The 22786-nt window shown below is 41.8% G+C and overlaps 1 protein-coding gene across 3 annotated transcripts in view; it reads right to left on the minus strand.

Annotated features, from left to right (window-relative positions):
• NT5DC2 (5'-nucleotidase domain containing 2) overlaps nt 1-22786 on the minus strand; it is a 56949-nt gene that overhangs the window by 12844 nt on the left and 21319 nt on the right. For 2 of the 3 annotated variants that reach the window (XM_066596323.1, XM_066596325.1), the window contains exons 4-10: nt 22125-22180; nt 21286-21379; nt 17081-17209; nt 15231-15291; nt 6874-6951; nt 3367-3469; nt 2510-2611 (exon numbers count right to left, since the gene is read on the minus strand). In XM_066596323.1, coding sequence (XP_066452420.1) covers nt 2510-2611; nt 3367-3469; nt 6874-6951; nt 15231-15291; nt 17081-17209; nt 21286-21379; nt 22125-22180 — 623 coding nt within the window. The remainder of the gene's footprint in view (nt 1-2509; nt 2612-3366; nt 3470-6873; nt 6952-15230; nt 15292-17080; nt 17210-21285; nt 21380-22124; nt 22181-22786) is intronic. The other variant, XM_066596324.1, reaches the window with a different exon arrangement.

Consider the following 22786-nt stretch of genomic DNA (forward strand, 5'->3'; position numbering starts at 1 on the left):
GGGTTGTTTTTTTTTTCAATAGCCCCCCCGTTCGGCGCGAGACAAACCCGATGCAGGGGTTTAAAAAAAAAAACCGGATAGTACTTACCCGAATCCCCGCGCTCCGGTGACTTCTTACTTACCTTTCGAAGATGGCCGCCGGGATCTTCACCCACGGTGGACCGCAGGTCTTCTCCCATGGTGCACCGTGGGCTCTGTGCGTTCCATTGCCGATTCCAGCCTCCTGATTGGCTGGAATCGGCACACGTGACGGGGCGGAGCTACGAGGAGCAGCTCTCCGGCACGAGCGGCCCCATTCAGAAGGGAGAAGACCGGACTGCGCAAGCGCGTCTAATCGGGCGATTAGACGCTGAAATTAGATGGCTCCATGGAGACGAGGACGCTAGCAACGGAACAGGTAAGTGAATAACTTCTGTATGGCTCATAATTAATGCACGATGTACATTACAAAGTGCATTAATATGGCCATACAGAAGTGCTGAACCCCACTTGCTTTCGCGGGACAACCCCTTTAAATGGAAGCTTAACTGGAGCAACCAGTGTCAGGCAGCTGCTGGCAAGGCAAATAGGATCATTGGGGGCATCAAAAGAGTTCTAGGGGCACATGGTGAGAACATTGTTCTTCCTATTTACAAGTCACTGGTCAGACCTTTGTTCAGCGTTACATATATGTTATAATCACAAATAACTTCAGAAAGGTCGGTGATCCAGAGATTATTTTGATTGCCAGATTGGAGTTGGGAAGGAATTTATTTCCCATAAATGAGGAGAAGTGGTTTCTACCGCATTGGTTTTTTTTTGCCTTCCTCTGGATAAACATTGTGGGGTAATAGGCTAAACTGGATGTCATATGTTTTTATCGGTCTAACATACAATGTTACTATGTTAAATAACGCCCAGAAAGTATTATTCTTCATGTACATGTAGTGGCAAAGGTACATTATCCTGGTTCCCTCCATAAATGTTATACATGTCCTATGTAAATGCACTGTGCAAAAACTGTCTTGAGAGCAGCGCTTGAGAGGTTAACGTCTGTAAAATCCAAAGCCTGCATGTAAATGTATCAAGTCTGTCATGTCATTTGGTACGAGATGAGGTTATAAAAGTGAATGTATGAGAGTGGGAAAGGGTCCATATCTTCAGGAGTGTTGCTGTTCAGGAGATCCAGGTACATGGGGACATCTTCAGTTCCCATGTACTGAAGCATGGAAGAGGAGGAGAGATTTCCTGTGTTGCATGAGACTGGTTGTTGATGGAGTGAGCCCACAAGAGTGAGAGAGTATTTGTAAGTAACGACTTCTTCTCAAGGCCAGTGCAGAGGTACTATCTTATCGTGTGATTTTCTTACACGGCCGCCTGGATCACCGCATAGAGGTACACCCTTTAATTGTCAGACCCACGCATCTCCAAGACTTGGTGGAGGTACTGAAAGATAATAATCTCTGTTCACACGTGCGTCTTGGAGCTTATGAGAGCCGCGTGGAGGTACTACGTTTTGAAGTCTAGTCTTTTACCTGCACTGTGAAGTTAACAACTGAACTGCCTTGCAATATTTGTTGCCAAGTTTCAAATAAAGTTTGCTGGGCTCTAATCGTTCTTAGAGACCCGTGGTACTAAGAACCATCTGTGGCTGAGTTTATCATCCGCCAAGGGTCATACCGATGTGTGCAGGAACGGTGGCATCACCCGTGACAAATATCTCCCTGAGTTGCTGTTTAGTGGGCATTCTCTATGCTAGGAGTGTCCCCGGTGGCCTGCAGTGCTACTCTGGCCTTTGCTGTGTGTGTCCCTCCGGGAAGGAGCCTGGTAAGTGCCACCGTGACACATCAGCACTTAACCCTCCCAGCTGCCCACGTATGTCAGGTGTCTGGGGTCTCCCTATGGGACGCTGTATACACACAGCAGCTTATTCTGAAAAGTCATTTGAAAACTCAAGGTATGTTTTAAGACAAAAATTAGTAATGTCATGAGACATACATTCAAATTCTACTATAAAAAAGTCACATTTCTAGGAGGGGTTTTCCAATTTTAATGTGATTGTTAGGGGGTAAAAAACACTCAATACTGACATCATCACAAGGGGGTAAACCACCACTTCTGCTGTTTTTAGTATCCTTCATGATATTCTATTAAACTTGTAATAATTGTTTTATTATTATTTGACAGATTTGGTTGGTTCTGTCACTATATCCCTTTCTATATTGCTTTCAGGTTTTGTGACAAAACAGAGATTTGGGCTCAGTTCAGGAGGGGAGGGCAGGATCCTTCCATTCTTAGAATAAAAAAGGGTTCCACCTCCCTGATACCAGCAGTACCACCTTGTGACATGTCACTACATTAAATTTTTCTTTAAGTTTTAAATTTTGTAAAAAGTCTAAGTAAATTTTGCCCCGTTCACAAGCATGCACACTTTACTTTCCCCCTCTTATGCAGGTATAACAACCAATACAATAGTGCATGCCAAATTCTTTCTGTAGGATCCCTGTACTGAGCAGTGTATAGCACATACTTGCGCCGGTCCGTGAAGAAAGCAGGTTTATCAGCACGTACTATAACAACATCAAACAGATCTCTCCAGTTCTTCCCCACCATGTGCTTCATTCCCTTATCTCTAAAAAACACAAGAAAAGCAAACAGTGTATTATTCTATGACATTTCTAACTACACTGATAGTACAAGGTCAAATGAAAAAAAAAGGTTTAGTACGGGGTTAGCCAGTGGGGCAAAATGTGATTGTTCCCAGCAAGAGAAACCACGTAATCTTGTAGATATGAGACCTTTTAATGGCTAACAAAAATACATGATGTTACAGCAAGCTTTCGGATCTTCTATGGACCCCTCCATAGAAGACCCAAAAGCGCTCTATAACATCATGTATTTTTGTTAGCCATTAAAAGGTATCATATCTACAAGATTACTTGCTTACTGCGAACAATCACACAGTATAAGGTCATCACCACAGCACAAAATCAATGTTTACACAGTGAGGTTCCTGGCTGACGACAATTTCTAATCAGTGTTAGGATTTACAAGCTGGCCTCTGCTAGCTACTGTTTCACATACACCAGTATGTTTTGAACAGCCGCCAATTGAAAACTCATTGAAATCTATAGGGGGAAAAAACAAACATTTATTTTTGTTTTATTTCTGTTTCCCTGCTCCAAAAATGAAACAAAGTGACACAGAGCCCTAATGCTCGTGTGAAGAGAGTCTTAGCTGTAAATGGCCTGGCTAGTTATGTAAACCTAAATTAAATTGAGCTAGTTAAAGTACAAATAATATATGAGGGTTCAGTCAAATAAAAAGTTACTTACATTCATCCTAAAAGAAGTTACACAGACAAATAAATGATGTGGAAATTCTTACACAAAACTGAAGGGACTGTTGGTGATGAGAAAAAGTTTCTTATTGTGTTTTACAAGCCTATTCAAAACGGCAAAAATGTCCTCCCCGTGAAGGATGTAGTGTTCTAAAACGAGAGAAGACTGTATAAAGATGACTATTTTCATTGCATTTATATGAAAGCACATATACCGTATACTCTTACAATTTACTGCCAAAATATTCATAAATCAAGATCAATGATATACACAACAATGAGTGCTGTAACTGTGCTGAATTATAGTTTTCTCCAGCAGGTTTTGGGGTATTTTGTAGCTTCCGAATTGTATCGTGTGCACACATCGTCGAGCAAATTAGACATAAGCGATCAATCTCATATCCAAAATGGCTCTCTGCCCAGAAACAGCCAGACAGGGCCTTTTATTGTAAAGACATAGAATGGGCGTGCAACAGGTTACATCAGTAACATATAAGATTCTCATTTGTCGGATCATATAGAATCTCCCGCCTCTCTGCCCACCCTCTCCTAGTGCTGATGTGGCATGGACTCTGCCCTAGCTGAAGTCACCTCCGTGTAGTGATGAATCATTGTTTAAATAGCTTCAGGATGGGAGGGGTGGGGGCTAGGTAAACACTCAGTGTTGAACACAGATATTGCATATAACACTATGGCCCTTAACTCTTAGAGGCTTCTTGCGCAATTCCTATGTACTTAGCTAACATTATATCGCACATCCATTGTCTAGCAAACACCATGATTAGAGTGTGTGTGTGTCCATTAAAACTCCACAGAGCTGAAAGTCATTACAATAGCAAAATACATTTGGTTTATACAAATCGATAGACATTTTATACTAATTAATTATCATGTCTATCACATAACAATGTGGGTATTAGTGTATCTTAACGCCACCGGGAAGTCCTGGTGGAGTCAAGATCGACAGGGGGGTGACACCCACTGATGGTGATTGGCTGCAGAGGCGGTGGTCGTGTAGGTCCTGGAAGGCCACTAAGCCTTACTTGCGAAGGCATACAGCGTTTTCCGCAGCTGCAAGGGAGTGCAAAGTGCTGTTAAGCGCCTTTAGGCATGGCGACCAAAACCGGTGCCCTTCCCTGGTCATGGGCGAAGCGCCGTGATGCGGACTACTGCAGCATTCGGAGCTGTAAGCAGGGGAGTGGAGGAGAGGCAGAAGCCAGGCGGCGGCCGTCATCCACCTGACTGCACTGAGGTAGCGGGCCAGCAGTGGAGGAACTGCCACTCAGAGAGCACAGAGGCGGCGCCCAGCACCTACATCACAGCACACAGGCAGCGGACCACAAGTAGCCTCCAGATGCAACGGGGGACAGCTGGGGACCTCAGACTCACGACAGGCTACAGATGCTTTTTGGCAGCCCCCGCAGCCTTACGGTGAGGGTCACTTTAATTTATAGGCTAACATTCTTACATTTACATGCTGCCATGTTACAGGACTTCGTGGCTTGACCCTATCGGGAAATAGGGGTGTGAGAGGGGCGTTCCCCCTGTCAAACCCCTAGCTTCTGGTGGTGTCGAGATACACTAATAGCAACAATGTGTGAGACGCCCGCCAGGATCAGTTATGTGGCAAAAGACTTCAGAACGTTAGTTGGGAGATTAACTTGTCAAAAATAAAAAATTGTTTGATGCCCACTAGAATCAGTGATCCTTCATGCTAGACCCTCTCACTAGCATGAACAGTTGCAAATGTGTCCTCTTACTGTGCACTGAGCTGTCTGTAAGACTGGTCAAAGTCATGTGTAACTCTATGATGTGTCACAGAACTGAGAACTGGTGTACTGACATGGAGGCAACAGACTAACACCCTATGCTACTAGTTTAATCCCCAGCAATTTTGGACGAACTCTGTTTGTTCTGCACAAAAAGGACATTACAGGTTTGGATGATTAGAGTTCATTCTACTTTAAACAGCTGTAGCTCCAAGTCTATCAAAACTACTGACATGTCAGTAGCCCTTACAGAAGGGGAGCTGCAGCCGTTGAATTGGAATCGGTAATAGTGAATTTACAGCTGTCGTTCTTTAGTGACTGTGTAGAGGAGAGAGGGAAGATGAGGGAAGACCAGGGGCAACAGAAAAGATCTGTGGTCCTTCAGTATATCTCCCAGAAGTCATATTTGCTCTCTGATTGTCACATATGAGTTTTTTCCCAGAAAAGGAGTGAAATGATAATGACTTGATCATTTACTCATTATTCTACCATATTCAAACTCGCAGATGCTGCAGTCATTGCTGACAGTGGCATCTAAACGTTTTTACAGAAAAATATTTTGAAAACGTTTACACAATGCTTTAAAATATTGAAAAAATAATTCAAAAAACTAAACTAAATTGGTATAACAACATCCATAACAACTCGTACTATAAAATATTACATTACTTATCCAACACAGTAAATTTTGTAAAAGAAAGGAACTTTTAAAAATGCAGAAATAGCCATTTTCTATTCATTTCACTTTCTCAAAAGAGAAATAAAAAATTAAAAAATCGTATATACATTAACATGGTACCAATAAAAACTGCAAGCTGTCCCACAAAAAGCAGACCTGATACAGCTCTGTCTATGGAAAAATAAAAATGCTCCAGTTCTGGAATGTGGTGCAACACAAAAAGTCTTTGGAAAAAAAGTTAATATGGTGCAAAACTGGTAAAACATAATAAGACATCTATAAATTTGGTGTTATAATCGTAATGATCTATAGAATAAAGGTAACAACAATTATACCATATGGTGAATATCATAGAAATAAATTACCAAAAACAATGGTGAAATAGATTTTTTTTCCACTGCCCCACAGCGGAAAAAAAAATTATAAAAATTATGTAATACATTATATGTACCTCCTGTGTTTTCTACAAAATTTAAACTCATCCTGCAAAATAAAAGGTGTCATAAGGCTACAGTGACAAAAAAATAAAATAAAACGTTTTGACCGTTGGAAAACAAAAGGGGAAATTATGGCACTTAACCCTTTCCAATCCACTGTCTGACCTCTGAAGACATTGTGATTTAAGTCCGTACAGCTCTGATGTTGGAAGACGTCCGTCGGGGTTCTCTTACTGTATATTGCCAGCCTCTCTGCTGTCGGAGCCTATCCAACGTGTCACCTCATGCAGTACTGGCTTTAGCCAGCATATAGCGCCGTTATATAACGGCAGAAAAAGAGTAAGCCCACTAGGAAAACCAGGATACAAATTGGATTGAAAAGGGTTAAGGCTAAAATTAGTTATGTCACTAAGACGACTGAGTTCTGCATCAAATATAGCATTTTTCTTGTTCTATAAGACGCATTTTTTTCCCTCCAAAGCAGGGAGAAAAAGTTGCTGCGTCTTATAGAGTGAATGTGTCGAAATTCATTGCGATTGCCATTTTTTTGCATGATCACAAGTTTAACACAATTTAGTTAGCACGATCGCGCATTAAACTCGCAATTGCATGAACAAATGTGTGATTAGTTAGCAGTTTTTTCTCCTCCCCACTGCCGTCCATACATACCACTGGTTGGTGGTGAGTGCCGGCGGGAACTGCCGCTGCTTCTCCACCTCCGCCAAATGGCTTCTTTCCTTCCTCCTGCTGCACAGAAGCACCGCTGTGACACAGAGTTCCGGGTTTTCAGACCTCTGCTGCTCCTTCTGCTCCGTCGCCCGGCACTATCCCCTGCACTGTCCCTGGGTGAGTTCAAAATATTTTGCCCTATTTTCCCCCTCTAAAACAGGGGTGCGTCCTATCGTCCGGTGCGTCTTATGGAACAAAAAATACGGTATTCACATGAGACAAATTAAAATTCTACAATAAAAAAGTGATATATTCAAGTGAGTTTTCCAATTTTCACGTGACTGTTGGGGATTAAAGAGTACTCTAGCCTTACATGTCTAAATATAATGTAAAGGGCATATGAACTTATGTACTGCACGTCATATATTAGCACAGCAGATATCTTAAAGACATAAGGTTAACTTATACAATATTCTAGCATGTGGGTATATATGTAATATTAGGGCATGTGCATGGTCTTTAAGTTTCATATACAGTTAGGTCCAGGAATATCTGGAGAGTGACACAGCTTTCACCATTTGACCTTTGTACATCACCACAAGGCATTTATAACAAAACCATTGATATGTGATTGAAGTGTAGATGTTCAGCTTTAATTTAAGAGGTTAAAACAAATTGCATTGACCATTTTGGAATTATAGCCATGTTCTACAAAGTCCTTCTCAAAAATGGTTGAACAAACTGACAATAATCAATATAAGGAATATTTTTAATTTCTAAATACAAATACTTTGCCATTGACTGTCTGACATCTGTAACCCACTGACATCATCAAATAATGAGTTTAGTTGCTTCAGATACTTCAGTGCTGCGTTTCCTGTTGTGCCTTGTTTGTGGGTCTGTTTTTGGGTTTGTCTTCATCAAGTGAAAAACTCAGTCAGGATGAGGCCAAATGATTGATTTGGCCATTGAAGAATATTCCATTTATTTGCCTTAAAGGGGTTTTCCGGGGAGAATACTATTGATGATGTATCCTCAGGATAAGTCATCAATAGTTAATCGTCTGGAGTCCGTTTCTCGGGACCCCGACCAATCAACTGATGTGTGCCCGCTGACAGCTCCACAAATACATAGGGGTCGGAGCGGAGTCTCTGCTCTGACCTCTGTGAAGTGGCCGACGCTTGTAACAGTAGACACGGCTCACATTGATTTCAATGAGAGCTGCACTTTCAGTTACAAGCGCCAGCCACATCAAAGAGGTCGGAGCAGAGACTTCTGCTGCATAATTGCGGCGCTGTCAGCGGGCGCACAATCAGCTGATTGCTCAGGGTCCTGTGCACCACCCCAGCCGATAAAATAATTGATGACCTATCCTGACGTTTCATTACACATCTTTACAGTGAAGTACACTGAATTTGAATATGAAGCCTTACTTTATATCCTTCACAATTCATCCCGCAGTCGAATCATGAATAAACACCAGAGGCCCAGTTCCATTGGTAACACACACGCTCATGCCATAACACTCCTTCTACCATGTGACAGATGATGGGGCATACTTCAGATCAGGAGTCCTTCCTTTTTTCTTTATACTGTTCTCCTCTCCCATCCTTCTGGTACTTCATCAGTCCATCTGGTTTCATCTGTACAAAGAATCTTGTTCTAGAATTGAATGGCTGTTTTAGATGCTTTCTAGAAAAGTAATATATGGCTTTTCTGTAGTTGAGGGCAACCAGTTGTCTTCTGCGTTCTTTTAGGCTTTTTGATGTTGTACAGCTTTTCAGTGCTTTCCTTCTTTTTAAGCACTTACCAAAGAGTACATTTGGCCATTCCTTAAGTTTCTGCTTTCTCTCTTTGATATTTTAGATTTTTTTCAGCCTCCTAATGATGCCTCCTTTATGTGCACTTATACCTCAACCACATATTAACCCCTTAACGACGGCCCCATCGGGAAACTACGTCCTCAGAAAGTGGGCCTAAATCCTAGAGGACGTAGTTTTATGCATCCTCTTTGGATTGATGCCCACTGGCCTGAGGACGTGACAGCTCCATGCTGTCGGTGTCCGCAGGTAGCCGACAGCATGGAGCTGTCATCCCAGGATGCGGGCTGTCCCCCCCGGTATTGCGATCGGCGCTATAAAATGAATAGCGCCGATCGCAAAAAAGTAAACAAAAATGTGTAAAAAAGTAGTAATTCAGCTGCTATGATGGATCGGATCCATCACGGCAGCTGAAAATACTCACACGGCTTGTCGGCGGTGTTCCCCGGAGATCTGGTCCTCCCGGACCCGCCGGCGGCCTTCTGCGCATGTGCGCCAGGCGATGACGACACGCGCACGCGCAGAAGCCCGGGTGTCCCCGGCAAATTTAAAATCTCCTGGCTCCCGGCTCCTGAAGGTAGCCGGGAGCCAGGAGGTGTTACCGGGGACCACTGTGAGCGGTCCCCGGGCCCGCGATCACCGCTATCCATTGCGATAGCGGTGATCGCGAAAAAGTTGAAAAAGTAAAAGAAAAGTAAAGTTTCACCTCCCCTCATGGATCGGATCCATGAGGGGAGGTGAAGATACTCACCCCCGGTCCTCTGCGATGTCCCGATGTCCCGGGACCCGAAATCCCCGTCTGCGCATGCGCGCCCGATGATTGACATCGGGCGCGTGCACAGAGGGGCTCGAGCCCCGGGAAATTCAAAATTGCTCTGCTCCTGGCTGCCATGTGTAGCCAAGAGCAGAGGGATGTCACCAGGGACATGATCACTGTCATCCAATGGATGACAGTGATCATGTAAAGTAAAAAAAAAAAGTGCAAAAAGTTAAAAATAAAAAATAAAAAAGGGGTAAAAGGTAAAAAAAAAAAAAGTGCAAAAAGTAAAAAAAAGTTTTAAAAAGTTGAAAAACCTTGCGTTTCATCTCCCCCCACGGATCATATCCGTGAGGGAGGATGAAATGACATACCTAAGGCCTGCGGATTTATCCGCGGACCTCACCCCAGCTTCTGCGCACGCGCCCTTCACCAATGTGGCAGGCGCATGCGCAAAAGCCGTGGTTTTTTAAAATCTCCCTGCTCCTGGCTACAAAACTTAGCCGAGAGCCTAGAGATTTCACGGAGAGCCGCGGTGAGCGGTTTCTGATCACGTGTTCGCCGTTATCCAAAGAATAATGGCGGTCACGTAAAAGTTAAAAAAAGGGGAAGGTTCATCTCCCCTCACCGATGCGATCAGTAAGAGGAGATAAAATTTTTTACCGGAGGCCTCCGTATTTGCACCCCCGACGCAATCTTCTTCCGTGAACTTTCCCGTATTCTGTGCATGCGACCGCCGGCAAAACACCGCACACATGCGCAGGAGTCGGGGAGCTCAGGAAACTTAATATCTCCTTGCTCTCGGAGCAGTGACGGGTGGCCTCGTTGAGCGGTCCCCGGTCACGTGATAAAAAGGTAGCGATCTACCTTTGGTCGGTCTCACATGACCGGATAGGAATTACTGATTCCGCATGCTTCTGATGCGCGGTAATACGCAGATCAATCGCATTGGATTACACAATTCCGCTCACATTAGCGGGTTGGAATTGTGTAATCCACTCGCAGAAAAGAGAACGCAGCAGGTTCTATTTTACCGCGGATATCGGCAACATAGAGCCTATTGTGCTCCATGGTCGTGGATATACCCGCAGCCCGTACGCAACTACGTTGTAGCGTCATCGCTAAGCGAGGGTTCGGGAAATGCAAACAACAAAAAAAAAAAAATTGTACTGCGCATGACCGCCCGTGTAAGTACGCAGTTATGCGCAGTACATTACGCGGCCGTATGTAGGGTCACGGCCGGCTCACAGCCGGGATCCACCTACGGCTGTGTGAGCCCGGCGTTATTCAGACCGCTACCTGTAATACGCAATTTACAAGAAGCCCCGGGAACGCTCGCCTTCCTGCAGTTCCAGGAGCACCTTGTTGAGCGCCTTCTGTGTGAGACCGCCGCACCTCGTCAAGCTTACGGAGACTCACGGAACGCCACTTTTTACACCCCATCCCTGCCACTGAGGTCAAAAAATGACCCCCAAAAAGCATGAGAGGAGGGGGGATACCCGGTTTTATTGCCCTATGTGCCCATCCCAACCAGCCTCCATAATTACCCGTCTTTGGAAATACCACACAGTTCACATTATTACTTTTATCTAAGATTTGGGGAACGCCGAAAAGGGCGTGGAGGGGGGGGGGATTTTTAGGGAGTCAATTTTTATTCCGTACAAGTGGGCAATGGGGCCTGGAATGTATTCAGTTGTGCCCTGCAATCCAACGGGTGTTCCCTGCATTATAGACCTAGCCATGTGTCCTGTAAGTAGATTAGGGCCACAATGGGTATGTTTTTGAACACGGGACAAACAGGGGTATCCATTTTGGGGTGAAGGTCTTCATTCCTATGTACACTGTACAAAAAAAAACTGTTTTTAAATTGACAAAATTGCCCAAAAAATGAAAATCGTAATTTTTTCTTTCTGCTTTGCTGAAATTTATTCAAATACTGTGGGGTCAAAATACGCAGTACACTCCTAGATGAATTCGTTAAGGGGTCTAGTTTTTAAAATGGGGTCATTTGTGGGGGTTCTTTATCGTTTTAGACGCTCAATGGCTCTACAAGTGGGCAATGGGGCCTGGAATTTATTCCGTTGTACCCTAAAATCCAACGGGTGCTCCTTCCATTATAGGCCTAGCCATGCGTGCTTTAAGTAGATTAGGGCCACAAGGGGTATGGTTCTGAACACGGGACAAACAGGGGTATCAATTTTGGGGTGAAAGTCTTCATCCCTATATGTGCTGTACAAAAAAAAACAGTTTTTAAATTGATACAAACTGCCAAAAAAAGGAAAATTGTAATTTTTTTCCTACTGCTTTGCTTAGATTTATTCAAAAATTGTAGGGTAAAAATACACAGTACACCCCTAGATAAATTCGTTAGGGGGTCTAGTTTTCAAAATGGGATCATTTGTGGGGGTTCTTTGTAGTTTTGGCCGCTCAAGGGCTCTACAAGTGGGCAATGGGGCCTAAATCACCTTCATGCTAAATTTCTGTTCTGAAAGCCACCGACTACTCCTTTTATTTTGGGCCCCGTTGTGCATCCAGACAAAAGATTAGGGCCACAATGGGTATGTCTCTGAACACGGGAGAAACAGGGGTATCCACTTTGGGGTGCAAGTCTTCATTCATGTGTGTGCTGTACCAAAAAAGCAATTTTTAAAACGACAGAATTGCCAAAAAAACGAAAATCACAATTTTTTCCTTTTGCTTTGCTTCAATTCATTCAAAAACTGTGGAAACAAAATGGTCAGTACACCCCTAGATAAATTCGTTAAGGGGTCTAGTTTTCAAAATGGGGTCACTTGTGGGGGTTCTCTTTGATTTTGGCCGCTCAAGAGCTCTACAAATGTGCTATGGGGCCTAAAACGCCTTCAAGGAAAATCTATGTTCTGAAAGCCACCGACTACTCCTTTCGTTTTGAGCCCCATTGTGCATCCAGACATGAGATTAGGGCCACAATGGGTATGTCTCTGAACACGGTAGAAACAGGGGTATCCATTTTGGGGTGAAAGGCTTCATTCATGCGTGTGCTGTACAAAAAAAGCTGTTTTTAAAATGACAGAATTGACAAAAAAACGAAAATCACAATTTTTTCCATTTGCTTGGCTTGAATTCATTCAAAAACTGTGGGGTCAAAATGGTCAGTACACCCCTAGATAAATTCGTTAAGGGGTCTAGTTTTCAAAATGGGGTCACTTGTGGGGGTTCTCTTTGGTTTTGGCCACTCAAGAGCTCTACAAAAGTGCTATGGGGCCTAAAACGCCTTCAAGGAAAATTTATGTTCTGAAAGACACCGACTACTCCTTTCATTTTGGCTCCCGTTATGCATCCAGACATGACATTAGGGCCACAATGGGTATGTTTCTGAACACGGGAGAAACGGGGGTATCCATTTTGGTGTGTAAATCCTCATTTTCATGGGCTCTATAGGAAAAAAATATGTCTTTAAAATGACATATTTGCAAAAATATGAAATTTTATTTTTTCTCCCCTAAATTGAACTAATTCCTGATAAAAACTGGTGGGGTCAAAATACTCATGACCCCCCTCAGTGAATACACTAAGGAGTGTAGTTTTTAAAATGGGGTCATTTGTGGGTGTATCTATTATTCTGACACTTATGAGCCTTTGCAAACTTGCCTTGGTGCAGGAAAACAAAGTGCTCCTCAAAATGCTGAAAAGTAATGTTAAATTTGTACGTCCTCTAAATGGTTAAAAAAAACACAAACGTTTTTCAAGTGTGCATTCAGAATAAAGTAAACAGATGGAAATACATATCTTATCAAAAATTTGTACAGTATGTTTGGACATATTTGAGATATTACGGTTGAAAATGTGAAAAAATGACAATTTTTTCAAAATTTTTCCAATATTGGTACTTTTAATAAATATACACAAATTATATCGGTCTCTTTTTACAATCTAAATGAAGTACAACATGTGGCGAAAAAACAATGTCAGAATCACTGGGGTATGTAAAGCCTTTACGGAGTTATGCCACGTTGAACGACGCATGTCAGATTTCCAAAATTTGGCTCTGTCACTAAGGCGCAAACAGGCTTCGTCACTAAGGGGTTAAGAGCTCCCATGAACAGCTGCCAAATGCAAATCCAACACTTTGAATCAACTTGAGACCTTTTATCTACTTAATCTGTCATGAGATAATGAGGAGACAGGCCGCACCAGACCATGAAACGGCTAAGTAGTCAACTGTTCAATTACCTTTGAGCCTGAGAAAATGGAAGAACTCTAACAAAAATATGGTATTAACCATTTAGGAATGACAACAATGTTTTACAAGCTCCGTGAATTAAAGCTGAACGTCTACATTTCAATCATATATTGATGGCTTTCTTTCAAATCCAATGTGGTGGTGTACAAAAGCTAAATTAGGAAAGTTGTGTCACTGTCCAAATACTTCTGGACCCAACTGCATGTTTCGAACACATATGGCATTGGTCCACCATTTGGCTTGCAGTCAGCATTTCACTTCACTGTGAAAATATTTAATAAGGTCAAGTTCAAGTTTCTGTGCAGTCAAAGTTTTCTATATCAAATCTGACAAATCTATTGAATGCAAGGAGCTTTTAGCACCGCGTACTATGCACGTGAAAAGTACGAGCATAATACATGGGTGACATACGCCTGAGTGAGTAAGCTCGTAGTAAACTTAAATATGCACATTTTAAATTACTGGATTTTTTTAATTGTTCTTAAAGTGTAAGAGTCATTTCTTTATTTTTATTAGTGTACAGAATACGCAATTATAAGCATTTTTACAATATGTTCAATTAGCTTATTCTATACACTTTTTAAGAAAACCTATATGCAGCTTGGAGAAGCCATTGCTAGGGAAGTCCGTATTCAGCTATTACATGGTTGAATACAGAGCTCCCTTCTGCACTGTGATGTCTAGGGCAGACACAGTTCCCATATAACAGTGCTGTGTGAGGAGAAGCCGTTCTGTACTGCAAATGGCTTCTCCTCCTCAGATCGCGTCCAATTCCCGGCAGAACGCGATGCTCTGGGACATTGTCTCAGTGCATGAGGTGTATGTTACAACAGGATTCACTGACACATAGACAGTGTATCAGGTCCGGTTGCGAGCGGGCCGATTTGAAGAAGAGAAGCCGCCTGCAGGCTTATAAAACTAAATTGTGGAGGGAAAGTATGTAAACTTATGAAATAAAAAGCAGCAATTAATGAATTGTTATATGAGAATAGTTTATAATTAGCTATTCTATTCATTAAAAGAAAAAAATTAAATGACAGTGAAACTGAAGTGACTTTTTGACTTTGTCATTATTTAAAATATTTAACTGTAACATAATAATAATACTAATGTGCCTTTTATTGTTACAGAATACAAAGAAACTCAAACTAGTTGGATTCTGCAATCCTGTGTTACTCCACTGCTCCCTTCTAACCTTCTCTTGAGCATTTTAGAGGTATTGGTGACATACACTAAAGCAGTTTAGTGCTATATACATGTCTCTGAAGGAAAATCCTGAGCGTCATTTTTTCATAGCTTACATGCACACAGGTATGTCAGTGTGAGAGATGATAGACTAGTATGTAGGCTAGGAGAAGAGAAGGAAAGCATGCTTTACATGGAACACCTCCCCACTGAGCTCTGAACTTGCAGCTTCACATTCATAAATGAGTACACAAGTCAACCACATCCAGTGCAAAACGGAACCTCTCCTAAGTCTCATCCCATGACAAATTACATATAGGAGTAGTATATACAATGACACTATGCATATTATAATCATCACCATCAGACTTACCCATGTCTTTTTCAATCCAATCATACATCATTCCTTTAACATGAACATCACGAATTGCATCCTATTGAAAAAAATCCGATTACCGTACTCTAAATACCCATTAACTGTATTTAAAAACTACTGTAGGTTAAATACATATTTCCACTAAGGTTAAACTGAAAATGTAACAAACCTGATGGCTCAGAAAAGGCAAAAAGACAAGATTTTCCTCATTATTTATTCAGCAAGTACTATCTCTTGCGAAAGTAACTGACTTTACACAAGATTCATAAAGCTCGGTTTTGTTCTGTAACCAAAACTTAGATTCAATGCAAAATAAAAAGCATTTTAATAACTGCATCAAATTACGCTGTGTTAAACTGGTCTTATCAAAATGAAGAATTTAATTGTAAATATGACAACATGATCTTAATTATTTTAGTACAGTGTTAATCTTGTCTTTCCAAGGGTCCTTTTACACAGGCAAATAAACTACCTGTAAGGAGTGTCAAATACTGTTAGGCTGGTCTCACATGGCCGATCCGTGTTCTCCATGTGGAAGCCTGAAGTGGAATCCAGGTCTGACCCCGACCAGCGACCCAGTGTACCTGCTTTCTCCTGTATTGCGTATGATTGTGGACGCACGCCGTCGGTCATGCGCAGTACAGATTTTTTATGTAAAATGTTAGTTTTTCCCGTGCCATTGCTAGGTGGTGACGCGGGTGCCCGCAACCTATCCATAATGTCAAATGCAGATGGGACGTGGGTCAGACAGCTTCCATTGACTTTAATGGATGCCGCCTGCGAGAAGTCTGCAGCAAAATACAGAGTGCTGCGATTTTTCCTCCGCTCGTGGAAATCGCAATTAGTTTTAATGACTGTGAAGGAAAAAGCTATTTTTACATACCCTTAATGCATGCTTTTTGCTGCAAGCCCTTCGTGCGGCCGCTGACCACGGATTCCGCAATGGAAATGCAGTCGTGTTAGACCAGCCTCATAGAGTTGTTTAGTTTTACATTGATGGGTTACAACTAGAGATGAGCGAGCACGCTCGGATAAGGCAGTCACTCAAGCGAGCATCGCTCTTCTCGAGTAACTGCATTCTCGTCCAAACAGGCTCGGGGGAGTGGCAGGGGGTAGCAGGGAAGCGGTGGAGAGATCTCTCTCACTCTCCCCTTCGCCGCCCCTCGCTCACCCCTACCGCCCCCTGAGCCTGCTCAGCGAGAATGCAGTTTCTCGAGAAGAGCGATGCTCGCTTGAGTAACTGCCTTATCCGAGCGTGCTCGCTCATCTCTAGTTACAACAACAAAGGTTTTTTCTTCGCACATTAACACAAGAGAATGTGTCAACCTACAAACAATGTTTAGGTCAGCATAAAAAATGCAGTCAAGGATGAATTAGCGAATAATCATTCATTGTTGCACAGCTTTACACTAGGCAATTATTGGGTACAATCATTTGGGTGATTGATGACCGAAGCAAAAGGCCCTAAAGACTTTTTTAGCAGGATCTGCCTGTAGGCAAACATAGAAGTCAATCAAATTTACATACACAGTATAGTACAGTAAGCTATACTCCAGTCATAACTTGGGAAGTACGGAAACAGCACAGCTTGCTGTGCTCTATTGTGTGTGTAACCCTGATTGATATCAATGGAATGGGAGTCATTTAAACAGTAAAGTGAAACCTACTTGGCTGTTTTCCTAATGCTTGGACAGCAGGTTTGTGGGGGCCACAACTAGAGATCAGTGTGGACCCCAGAGGTGGGACCCCCACTTATCTGACTTTTATGGCATATCTTATGGATTCTATGGATATGCCATAAAAATCCGAGCTGGAAAGAAGCCTTTAATAATTATTTTGAGACTTACTGTTGTATCTTTATAAAGATGAGCTGGGTCAAAGTCAATACCATGGCTGATGAAAAAATCAGTAACACAGGAAATCAGAGTCATCTCAGGTAGAGAGAAAATATCCATGAACTGCTTCATTGTTGGACCCTATAATAGATTCATACCATTGTCATGGCAGTAAATGTTCATAGCATGATTTACCAATGTACTGAATCCAACAGGACATATCTGTAATCAAATGTGAAAAGTAATATCTATTGCTACATTTCTAGAAAAAAAGTATAATGAAAACAAAGGTTTGGTACCGTGTTAGCCAGTAGAGCAAAATGTGATTGTTCCCAGCAAGAGAAACCAAGTAATCTTGTAGATATGATACCTTTTAATGTCTAACAAAATACATGATGTAATAGTGAGCTTGTGAACCTCTTGGGTTCTTCTTTAGGCTAAAATGGAATAGATCTGAAGAGGCATGAATATTTATACACACTTATAACATACATACTTATGACAAGGCACAGACATGGATGTGATTGGTTTTTACTTAAAAGGACAAACATTTTTAACTAGACACTGATAAGGGAGTGAAAGTTTTATGGTCCCTCAATTACTGTTGGGGGGTCCTCAGGCCAGAAATACTGCAACAGGTACAAAAACATTCTTAACTAGACACTGATAAGGGAGTGAACGTCTATGGTTCCTGAATTACTGTTGGGGGGTCACCAGGCCAAAAGTGTTCTTTATCTACGCTATACAATTCTCATACCTCCCATAAATCCTTGTGAATAATTTAGTCCTCCATTGAACATGTCAAAAGTTGTTATAAATTTCTATTGCCAAATTATTCTATGGCTTTGTGACTTGAAACCATCCTTCAATATCATAACTCTCAAATCTCCTAGGTCATGTCCATAGTTAGAGAAGTGCTCGGCCACAGGTAATTCTGTCTTCCTCTGTTTAATTGTATGGCGATGAGATCTCATCCTGGCTTTCAGTTTTTGCCCTGTTTCCCCAACATAAAGGCCCTCAACAGTACATTTACTACACAGGATCAGGTACACAACATTGGAGGTGGAACATGTGATAGCCCCCGGGATCTTATAGTCTTGCTGTGTGTTGGGGATTTGTATCCTGTCTGCGCACAGTATATAAGAGCAGGTATTGCAGCTCCTTACCTTACAGGAATAAGTTCCTTTTTGTGTGTCAAAGGGCAATGCTCTCCTAATTTAAAGTTCCTCAAATTTGGAGGTTGCCTGTACTATAGAAGCAGAGGGTCTGGGAATATGGTTTTCAGATGGTCATTCTTGTGTAGGGTATGGTGGAGTTTCTTTGTGGTTTCCTTAGTATCTTTATTTGCGGATTGTAGGTCACTACTAGAAGTACACAATTGTTTCTTTCCTTCTCCTTGTATTGCAGTAGTTGATTTCTGAGTATCCTAATGGCTCTGGTGATTTGGTAATCAATTGAGATAGGATGGTAGCCCTAATTTAAAAATGTCCCAAGATGGTATAGATGTCCCTCTCTATCTGTAGAGTTGGAGCAAATCCGATTGTATCTGATGGCCTGGCTGTAGATGATGGACTTTTTGTTGTGTTAAGGATGGGAATTGTCCCATCTGAGGTATGTGGGCCAACCAATCGGTTTTCGGTATAGGGACGTCTGTATTGAGTTGTTTGAAATTTTTATGGTGGTGTCCAAAAGGTTGGAATAGGCTCTCCTATTCAATTAGCACCATTATCAATAACATTCTTGTTATAAAAACTGGAGATGGGAAGGTAAACCATTTTGGACTGGAAAAAGGAATAGAAGTTAAGGGGGTGGCATCCAAGTGCACAAGCCGCCTGCATGTATCCCCAGTGTGCATGCAGCTTGCAAATATTCCTAGCTCTCTGCATGGCTTTCCAATATAAAAGGAAATCTTCATAAGGAGGCATAAAAGAGCAACCAGTATCTAAAGGAGATTGCCCAAGAAGGATATTCTATACACAATAGTAAATGTCCATAAGAGATCAGCTATTGAAGGGGGAAAAAATAATGAAAAAAAGATATCTGGAAGGCAGATTGTTGCAAATGGTAATCTAGTACATTTTACAAATACTGTCTATGGACCACTATCTCCTTCGGAACGGTCAAAAGTCGAGCAATAAAAACCACAACTATAATGTATTAATACAACCTTTTGTGCTCAACATGCTCAAAGTGACCAGTGAGAATGCTCTTACAAAGCATGAAATCACTACATAAAACACCTCTAGAGACGGCTCAAGAGTCGAAGATTTATCATTATTAGATTATTAAAAAAAATGGCAACAGAAGTTGCTATAAGGATGGCTTCAGATATTCAGAGAACTCTGGAAACCACAATTAAGGCCTCATTGTCTCGGTAAAAGCATGAGGTCAACCAACATAACACTTAGAGCAAAGAATTAAGCTTGTAGAAGATAAAAGGAAAGTATCCACTCAAACCTGTGAAAAAACCTGGCTGAGACAAAGCGATTAGAAGAAAAATGAGAGGATCTTGAAAGTAGTTCATGAATGGGTGAGTGAGAGCTGCCTCTGATTGGCTGAGCGCAGGGACCAGGCTGGTAAACTTACCAGAGAAGGTCGACAACTACGCTTGTGTGAGAGAGATCTGCCCACTTCTGTAGGCCTAAATTTGTTTTGCTACATGGAAAGAGCCTATCGGATAAGGCCAGATCCAAAAATGTCTAGACCAGCTAAAATTACCAACTATAACATGGCAACAACAAGATTACCTTAATGGAGACATGACTAAACCGGAGGTGTGTGGAACTATAAAGAGTCTCTCCATAACGGAGACGTTTTTCAAGGTCATGATTGACCAAGTATCTCCTACCTGGACAACTTCTGACATATTACTATCGCATGTCAGAAGTTTTTTGAAAAAGTTTAGTTACACGTTAACTTCAGGGTCTTGGCGATGGCATTTGTCACTGGGTTCACTTATGCAAGACACAAATTTCTCATCTTGATACCTTAACTTAGTGTTCTGCCTGTGTTAAAGGGGTTGTCCCGCGCCGAAACGGTTTTTTTTTTAATTCAATAGGCCCCCCGTTCGGCGGGAGACAAACCCAATGCATGTGTTAAAAAAAAAAAACGTTTAGTACTTACCCGAATCCCCGCGCTTCCTTACCTTAGCAAGATGGCCGCCGGGATCTTCACCCACGATGCACCGCGGGTCTTCTCCCATGGTGCACCGTGGGCTCTGTGCGGTCCATTGCCGATTCCAGCCTCCTGATTGGCTGGAATCGGCACACGTGACGGGGCGGAGCTACGCGATGACGCGTAGAAGGGAGCGGAGCCAGAACTCCGCTCGTGCCGAGACCCAAGAGAAGGGAGAAGACCCTTCTGCGCAAGCGCGTCTAATCGGGAGATTAGACGCTGAAATTAGACGGCACCATGGAGACGGGGACGCCAGCAACGGAGCAGGTAAGTGAATAACTTCTGTATGGCTCATATTTAATGCACGATGTATATTACAAAGTGCATTAATATGGCCATACAGAAGTGCTTACCCCCACTTGCTTTCTCGGGACAACCCCTTTAACTTGTCTCCAGGAATTTTCTTTGGCAAGCAAGCACAAGACATTTCTGCTTCCTGCTCCTCAGACTAGTACTATTCAGTGTTATTGGTCAAAATGCCTCCAAAATACTGCAGTTAGTTGCATTTCTTATCCACCTGCTGTACCTCTCTGATTATACCCTCTTCTCAACCAACTACACAAGAAGACATTGTATATATTATGTCACTCATACGCTTGCATTTGTAAAAAATTCTAGTCTGCTAAGCTATCCCATACCACAAAATAAGACATCAATGTATACCAGTCTAATGGAAGCCAAAAGGACACTGTTTTAGAGTATACATTGGGGGCTTCAAACTTATTGTGAACATAGCTTTTACCGCATGCTACCACAGGTAAATGCAGGAACAGGTACAAATAAAGTAGGTGGAGTAGGGAAGGGAATGTCAATGGATTACATTGGGGATGGAACTGAACAAAAATAAGTGCAGTTCCTACAATGTGCCTCACACAAATGTTCTCATATGTACTAAAAGCAATAAAATAAAAATGGAAAAGGAAAAAAATTTCTGAATTATTTATATTGTGGAGAAGAATTTAATTACGTTAAATGGACCATGAGATGGAACAATTCTATATTACACTAGAGTTCTGTCAGTTTTGTGGGGAGAAAATGGTTACCTTCCCGTAGAAATCACTCATCTCAATAAGTGGAATATGCGGCGTGCCACCATATGACTCTATGACTTCCTCATCAGGGACAGGCTTCAGACCCCTATGAAAGTGATTGTAAGGAAAAGTAAAAGAAAATACTCTCTGACAAACGACAAGCAGATTTTGATTTATAAGAGACAGATTTGGCAAAATTAACGAAGTTAAGTGCCTGTAATCGAGATAAATACAAGTTCTTTTACATGGACTGATGAGCAGGCCCAAGCATTCATTTGCTAATCATCAGACAAGTGAAAGTGCACATGTATGAATTACCTTATTTGTCAGCTGATTAGGTCTTTTGTGTGGGCATAAAAATGCTTGCATGTTGGCGGTGTATCTCCTCTTATATACAGGGGAATGTACTGTCAACCGATGCATTCCTTATCATTCTTTATGAGGACAAGCAATCGTAGTAGCGTTTGTTTTCCTCAATGCTGGCTCTATGATGTCCCATATACTGATCACATGGGCTAGAAGCCCTATTTCAGGGTGCAAAAAGATTTTAATACGAGTCACGTGTACAGGATCGCCCTTGTCAGGGCAGGTTTCGCGCTTGATAGGCAAGGACATATTTATTAGGGTATTAGGAGGGTCAGTCATAATGTTTATTTTATTATCACCGTATATGGATGCATCAAATATAAGTCATCTACTCTGTATTACTCTGACGGCTTATCACCTGTGGGTGACTAGTTTTGTTTATAAGGCTATATTGTATTTTAGAATGATGTAATAAAGGTTATGTTTTAGGGTAGCTCAACCTGTGATTTTTTTCTTATATGGTTTAAAGCATAAAGTGATATTACCTGTATGCAGTTCCCAGCTGGATATAATGAAAAGCATCAATCTTCATCAGTAGATTCTGTAGAAATATATATATATGTATATAATAATTATATAGCTACAGGGTGTGGACAAAAATATGGAAACACCGTAAGAAATGCATGCCTTAAAATCGGTCTCTACATGTCTTATTGAAATATGATTTATAATCCTACGTAACTTAAGTGACGTTAATATGACACAGATACTACAGGGTAGAAGTGAACATGTGCCTGAGCAACAAAGTTCCATTGGTCAGGGGGTTTGAGCCACTCAGCTATTGTTACCAGTTGGCTCCTAAAACCACCCAGAGCAGGGCAAGAGGTGAAGTAAACACCAATTTGTTGGGAAAACTCTTAGTTAAACAGGGATTAAAAGAGCAGCTCAGTGCTAATGATTAAAATCTTATGCATTTCGTATGGTGTTTTTTTCATATTTTTGCCCATCCCTGTATGTGTAGTTAGGTGTTGCTCAGAATATGCAAAGGATTATGTTGATCTGTCCAATGTGTAAACAGATCAAAAATAATTATTCTTAATAATAAAATTAGGCTATTCGTTTGCGAAATGTATTTTTTAAGAATATGATTAATGCAACAGTCACATCAATGTTATTTTATCCTGCTGAACTGTGACCACAGTATTCC

This window comes from Eleutherodactylus coqui, chromosome 3 (genome assembly GCF_035609145.1).
Source record: "Eleutherodactylus coqui strain aEleCoq1 chromosome 3, aEleCoq1.hap1, whole genome shotgun sequence".
NCBI lineage: Eukaryota > Metazoa > Chordata > Amphibia > Anura > Eleutherodactylidae > Eleutherodactylus > Eleutherodactylus coqui.